This window comes from Corylus avellana, chromosome ca1, assembly GCF_901000735.1.
Source record: "Corylus avellana chromosome ca1, CavTom2PMs-1.0".
Classification (NCBI taxonomy): Eukaryota; Viridiplantae; Streptophyta; class Magnoliopsida; order Fagales; family Betulaceae; genus Corylus; species Corylus avellana.
Genome location: NC_081541.1, coordinates 9685933 through 9693119, shown reverse-complemented (window position 1 = coordinate 9693119; position 7187 = coordinate 9685933). Strand labels below are relative to the sequence as shown.

Below are 7187 nucleotides of genomic sequence, written 5' to 3'. Positions count from 1 at the left end.
CAATATATTATGTACGTTGCAAATTTGCAGTACAAATGGTTAAAAACAATTAATCAGCAACTTTAAATGGAAAGGAGTGTTTTACAATAGTTGTCATAAAATAAAAGAATAAGGTTATGGATTATCTTTTTATTCTCCTAAAACTGATGTGGCTTTTAAAATCACCATTGGATCAAAATTCAAGTATGATTCATCTAAAATTTAATAGTAATTTTAAAAGCCACATCAGTTTTAGAAAAATAAAAATATGATACAAAGATGTTCTCTAGCATTACTCAAAATTAAAATAGTGTTTCACATTTGATATTCTTTTTTGAAAAAAATCAAAATTAAGTTATAGATTTTCTTATGATTTCAATTTGGTATTTAAAAATTTAATTTCAACAATAAAATTCTTAAGTTTTTATCTTATAAGTCCCTACTCAATCTGTCATCGAATTAATTGATAACATTCAATGTCATAATATTATAACAATGACATTTAACTCGTATATGACATAATATATGTATTATAAGGAGTAATTCTAGAAGTCCCTCTTATATCCCTAAAAAAATGAAGTAACTTTTAAAATCACCATTTGATCAAAATCTAATAATGATCAATCACAAGCACAATAATGATTTTAAGAACCACATCATTCTTAGAGGGACACAAAAATGAATTATATAGCATTACTCATCAACTATATGCTCTAAGTAGCATATTTATCTTAAACTACAATTCTATCCTTTTTTCTTTTTTTTTTTCAAAAAAAAAATAAAAAAATTGATGGTTGTGGCCACCCCTCAAATTTTCTAAAATATGAGATTCTCGGACACCTACATTTATTATTTTTATTTTTATTTTTAATTACACTCCAACAGTTTGCCCCAACAATTCAATCTTTTTTCAACGTTACGTACTGTGATGTCAAAATAGAAAGTGAATGCCTTATGTTTCTTGCACTGAATGAATGCTGCAAAATACAACTCATGGTTTGAGTTCTTTATTATTATTTTTTTTAAGAAATGAAATTTACGAGAAGAAGAAGTCTCGTGATCTTTACTAATTAATCTTAATCCTAACGTTGATATTTAAAATAATAATTAAGATATTAAAATTATCATTAAACTTTTAAAATGAGTGAATTTAATATGATGTTCTAAATCATGTCGAGAAATAAATATAAAATTATATAAGTCAACTCTAACTCCACCTATTTAATTAAACGAGCCAAGCCCCTTAACCATAACCCACTAATTTCATACTAAGTTCATGTAAAACAATTGTTAGCTCTTATATTGTATGTCAAGTTCAGGTCATGTCAAAATATGAATACCCAAACCAAACTCTTTTAATTAAACAAGTAACACTCTTCAATCCTAACCTACTAATTTCGTGTTAAGTTCGTATTATGTTAGCGAGTCGTGTAAAAAATTGTTAGCTCTATTTTTATCCATTACTACTGCAACATATATATATATATATATATATATATATATATATATATGAGAGATGCTATTTGGTATACTCGACAGATTTAAGAAGTCATGCTTGGTCAGGACTAAAAGAGGGCATCCATATTCATTCAATATAAATAAAATAAGATAACAATTCCGGTTGCTGTTAAAGGTGCACCAGATCTACCTGTCACCAAAAGCACCGAAGAGTTAAAGGAAGGCCTGGCATTACTTTGAGTCCGCAATGGGAGCATATTACGCCTCAAAAAACGAAGTCAAAAACTTAAAATTATAGCTAACAAAAGAATAAGAATAAACATCCTCAGGGAATCCAACTAGTGCATAACTGAAGAGATGGCACAGAATCTTAACAATCTCACTTCTTCTTCCCGCCCTTGGCAGCATCACCAGCCTTAGTCTGCACATATGAAAAATAGCAACAATTGCAGGAGATGGCAAAGTTCAACCAGAGAGAGAGAGAGATGACAACATAATTGAATTTCATATATGGCTTCTTACCTTCTTTACGCCTCGGATTTTCTTGGCCCTGTTTTTCCTTTCCTTCAACTGCTTTCTTGACTTTTCCACCTTAGTATCTAGTCCATTCTGCAATGACAAGCAATGGTTATTACTTATTAGCACAGTATAGACCAGGATAAGCACTGCATAGTGTGAAAAAAGAGAGGGCGAGATAGAAGAAGGCAGAGAGAACACCTAAGCGTTAGTTTGATTTAATAGTTTTAAAACGTGCGGTTTAAAAAATGCCTTTAAATGCAGTTAATGAAAATGTGATCTTTAAAAACCCAGTCAAAAGTTTAGTAAAATCGTGCTTGACCTTAAAAGTGCATCATCTCCTTGCATGCAGTTTGAAAACGTGAAAAACCCACATTTTCAAATCGTCATTTTTTTTCATACACACTCTCAAACAAGACACTCCACGATTTTGTTTAAAAACGAATGCACGTTTTGACTTGCAAAATCGTGGGGCCAAAGGTACTCTAAGAAACATTATGAATATAATTTTATGTTTAAAAGCCAAGTTACTTTGATTTTACTTCCAAAAGACAGTGATCAAGCATGGTCCCAATATCTATAGGTCCAAATTTAATATGCTTAGCAATGATAAGTCTATGCCCAGAAATATACCAATGTTTGTTCTTCCTACTGACAACATAAGATCACACAAATTGGACATTTGAATCTATCGGGACATTATTTAAGCACTGCAAATCTTACTCGCACATGCTTGCTCACATGTGACTAAGTCGTCGCTCTCTCTTCATCCCACCCACATCTCATCAATTATGATAAAACAATTAAACAATTAATCTAACAAAAAATTAGATACGAGTCACAATGAGCAAGACATAGGGTTTTCCTAGATAAATATCTGAGCCAGCATACTAAGGGAGGGAATTCAGAGTTACAATATTGGAAGGGAAAAAGACCAGCAATGTCTACAACACTTAAGTCCTCATTCCAGCATATTAGATTTGATGAAATTTTCTGTTAAGAGAAATTATAAATGGGAATTTAAGACATTCTACTATCTAATGTACACTCTCTTGCAGCACAGTAAGGGAGGGAGAACTTAATTGGTTTTACAATTGCAAATGAATAACTCAACTCAATAAAATCTTAATCTCAATTAGATTAGGTCGGCTATAGATCCTTATCAACTAATCTGGGTTGGCCACATATATCTTTTTCCACAATTATATCCTTATCTAAAACAATCATCTTTGTCGCTTCTCTAATTAACATATCCTTCTTCCCTATTTCTACCCATGTTATCTTAAATCTCCCTCTGCTTCTTTCACTCCCTCAACTTGATTCAAATAAGTCCTTCCTGTTAGTTCATGGATCAGTATCCATTACACATAATCATACCATCTTAAGTGAACCTTTTTCATTTGCTCTCTCGATAGCAGCCACCCTTGCCTTCAAACAGATGGCTTCATTACTTATCTTTACCTATATTCTCACCTATCCATCTTAGCATTCTCACTTCAGCTACATTTAGCTTAGGAAGTATTCTAAGTCATTATCTTTCCTATTATTCCCATTCATCCATTTGAACTTCACTTGTGCAGTACTTAGTGCCCTAAGTTTTATAGTCTATCCCCAGCCCAAAGAAAGGAGGGTTACAGCACAACCAGCATAACACTTGGTCACTGTACAGAAGGACCCCTCAACAGCATATGAATAATGTGCTCTGCATATAGCTCATTGTTCATAAGCAAAGCTCCGTAGAGAATTACATAAAGGTTAAAGGCCATAAATGAGCCCCACACTTTCTTCTTTTATTTATTTATTTAGGGACAGACATGGAAAATGGTACCATTCATTGTTGATTATTCCAACCTATTACTACCTCCCCCACCCCCTTCTTTTTTCCTTTCCAACCCAACCTGGAAAAAGAGCCTGGGGACAATCTTAAGCCGGCACAAGCCCTCGTATACTTAATCTCCAGTGTCATGACAAATGGTGGTACATATTGGAGACTATATCTAAATACCAATAGTGATGCAGCAACATACCATCAGTTTTACAATTCACCCGTCCTAGCCACATCACACCAACACCTTGAAAGAGAGATAAAAGGAGGTTCTAACAAGAAGTTCTTCATCAAATCATCATTTTCTACACAAGTATTCTAGAACAAAAAAGTTCAACTCAACTCAGCTAATTGGAATCGATTGTATAATTCATTTATACAGCTTGGCCCTATCTAGTGCCGTTCCTAGAAAGAAAAATAAAAGTACACAAGCAGAAAATATCTGAAAGCAATATCCCTTTATTAAGAGTCTAGTCTTACATCAATATCTAATTTATAGAGCATTACCCAATTTTTTTATTGGAAGTTACACAGGCAACCAATGGGTCTTAAATCCTCGTGCATGTCCTCCAACTATTTTGCACTGAACAAATCAATGTTGCATCTTAAAGGCCCAATGCTTTCAGCAATCAAAATGGGAAGTCTTCAATTAACACTGCTTACAGCTCTATGTGCATCAAAAGTTTTCATATTTCAAACTTTACCAGTAAAACCCTTGTAGTAAAGCCATGATTGTATTCTTAACATACATACAAAACCTCCATATTAACCTCAAATTACTATAGCACCTCAATATTGCTTTAATATCTGAAAGCAATATCCCTTCAATATGCACGATTCTAAATCTTTTGAAACTTTATCACGTCACTCTTGCTGTTAATTGATTAAGGCTTACAAAAAAAAAAAAAAACCATTATAATCTAGTTTGAGATAATCTATTTAGCTAAGAACTAACTTGGCATATGAACAATATGAACAGAATATAAATTGTAACAGAAGAATTCTACATGTACCATGCTATCCAAATCAAGGAATATCGGAGTCATTGGTCACTACATGTAAAAGCAATAAAGATGAGATTACCCTGATTAGCCTGTACTTGGGCTCGTACTTCTTCGCATTCTCAACAGAATCATAAATCAACCCGAACCCAGTGGACTTCCCGCCACCAAAATGAGTACGGAACTTGAAAACAAATATGGAATTGGGATCTTTCACCTCGTACATCCTTGACAGCTTCTCTTTCAGCTCAGCCTTTATAAAAATTAGAGATCAATCATGAGTGTGTACAAATGGATTGAACAAAAAAAACAGCGCAGTACATACCAATAAAATGGAAGGGGAGAAAACAAATACACAAAGGAAAAATAAAAACTCATACCTTAGACACATTGGGCCTCCCAGGATGCAAAACGTCAATGACCTGCGTCAAACACACAGTACAATTGTAGCTGTAATAACCTATTTAGTTGGCAAAAAGTTTAAACAGGAAGAAGAAAACCAATGTCCCAAAAATGAAGATTTCGCCTAAACTAAACCAATGATTGTCTTGAGGATACAAAAAATTCTGGGTCTATTTTCCCTACAGTTTCTCAGCAACCAAACAGATCAGTAGGATATAGTAGAACTCACGAATTGCTTCCTGGACAGGAGCCTGTTGGTCATGAACTTCCTCGTCCGAATAGTCACCGCCTTGCTGTCCGCCATTGTTATCGTTCTGAGAAAAAAAAGCCTCTCGTTCAACAACAACAAATATAAGGAGTGAAAACCCTACTCTCGTTCAACAACAAATATAAGGAGTGAAAACCCTAATTGTTGGAAGAGGAAGAGGTTGAGCACCGTACTGCAATAGTTGTTTTCGGTTTGGTCACCTTGGCGCCGGTGCGTTTGGTTGGAACTGCTAGATGATACTAGGGTTTAAGAGGGAGAGAAATACTTTGGGTCTGTTTGGCTTCTTCGGGAGTTAGGCTCCGGATGCGGACTGGAGTTGTCCGAGTCCCGCTTTAGTATGGAATAAGAATCGGGTGGTGTTTACTTTATTTTTAGGGTTAAATGTACTGTTTTTTAGTACGTGTGATTTGTTTCTGAATCAAACAGCCATTGGTTTATAAAAGTATCACAAATGGTAGTTGTGGACAACTTATAAATGGAATTGGTATTATCTATTTCCTATCAAAAATTTAATGACCGTCATGTCAACAATTTTCATGTGTTCCATATCATATTAGTATTATTAAAAATAAAAATATTAATTTTTTTTTTAACAAAATAAAAAAAATCTCCCTTTAGCCAAAAGCATGTAGATGAGGTGACTGAAATCACTTTTAATCATTTTTGGCTCGACCACCTCCATTTAGTTGTGTGGCTCAAACACTTTCTTTAGTCAGCGTAATGGCCAATGGAGGTGGTTTTGGGTGACTTGACTACCCTCGTTTGGCCAAAAAAGTGGCTCAACCATCCCCTGTGTTGACATGAGTGGCCGAATCACTCCATAATGATTGCAAGTGCATGGTTCAAAGGTACCTCATTTAACATTTTTGGGGATGCTTGAATAGTAAGAGAAGTGGAAATAAATATGTTAAAAAAAAAAAAAAAAAAAAAAAGACGAGGTGACCATGCATGCTAAAGAGGAATTTTATATTGGAATCCACATGAAACATGTGTTAAATTAGCTGGCATGAGTTGTATTGGAACACACATGAAACATGTGCTGGATTAAGATTAAACATGTGTTAGATTAGCTGAAACTTAGTGGATAAGTTTATTATTAGTTGAATGTATTTTTTACAACAAAGTCTTTTGTATAATTACTCTTCTGTAAATTTTTTATTCATTAATACAAAATTTTGGTGATTCAACCAATGAATACTTTCTGTGCTTGCATACTCTGTTCTTCATTTTCTCTGTTTTTCATTCATCCACAACATATTGAATCTCACATTTGATATGGTATCAGAGAATTTTTAACTTAATTTTCTTCCGTGTTCATTCTTTTCTATTTAGATATCTTCTTGATTTTTTTTTTTTTGCAATCATGGCTTCATCTTGTTCCATGGAGTCAAATCTTTCGAATTCTTCAACTTTTTCAACTTCTGTTAACTCTGCAATGGATTCAAATCCATTGTTTCTTCACCATAGTAATAGTCCTGGTTCAGTGATTGTTTCCTCTCCACTCAATGGAGAAAACTACTACACATGGGCTAGATCCATGACCATGGCCTTGACGGCGAAAAACAAGCTCCAGTTCATCAATGGTAAACTGCCAAAACCACTGCCTTCTGATCCAGATTACTTCGCATGGACACATTGCAATAATATGGTTCTTTCTTGGCTCATCAATTCTGTGACGAAGGAAATTGCAACCAGTGTCATTTCTATTGATTCAGCAGAAACTATGTGGAATGATCTT

General features: G+C 34.0%; 1 protein-coding gene across 2 annotated transcripts; it reads right to left on the bottom strand.

Annotated features, from left to right (window-relative positions):
- Positions 1-1534: 1534 nt before the first annotated feature.
- LOC132163275 (small ribosomal subunit protein eS24z-like) lies at positions 1535-5731 on the bottom strand. 2 transcript variants are annotated; one of them, XM_059573500.1, is made up of 6 exons: positions 5623-5731; positions 5411-5495; positions 5160-5201; positions 4862-5032; positions 1960-2046; positions 1535-1858 (listed from the first exon to the last, which is right to left on the bottom strand). In XM_059573500.1, the coding sequence occupies exons 2-6, from the start codon at positions 5483-5485 to the stop codon at positions 1817-1819; spliced, it is 417 nt and encodes a 138-aa protein (XP_059429483.1). In that variant the 5' UTR covers positions 5486-5495; positions 5623-5731; the 3' UTR covers positions 1535-1816. The 2 variants fall into 2 exon arrangements, with proteins under 2 accessions (XP_059429483.1, XP_059429492.1); XM_059573509.1 differs by having other exon boundaries at positions 5586-5713.
- Between the last annotated feature and the right edge of the window lie 1456 nt (positions 5732-7187).

Excerpts from the sequence above, each read along its gene's own strand:
- LOC132163275 (XM_059573500.1), bottom strand. The coding sequence starts at position 5,485 with ATGGCGGACAGCAAGGCGGTGACTATTCGGACGAGGAAGTTCATGACC. Across the intron at positions 5,202-5,410 it reads TCCTGTCCAGGAAGCAATTC|GTCATTGACGTTTTGCATCC; the intron begins GTGAGTTCTACT and ends TGTTTGACGCAG. Across the intron at positions 1,859-1,959 it reads AAATCCGAGGCGTAAAGAAG|ACTAAGGCTGGTGATGCTGC; the intron begins GTAAGAAGCCAT and ends TCATATGTGCAG.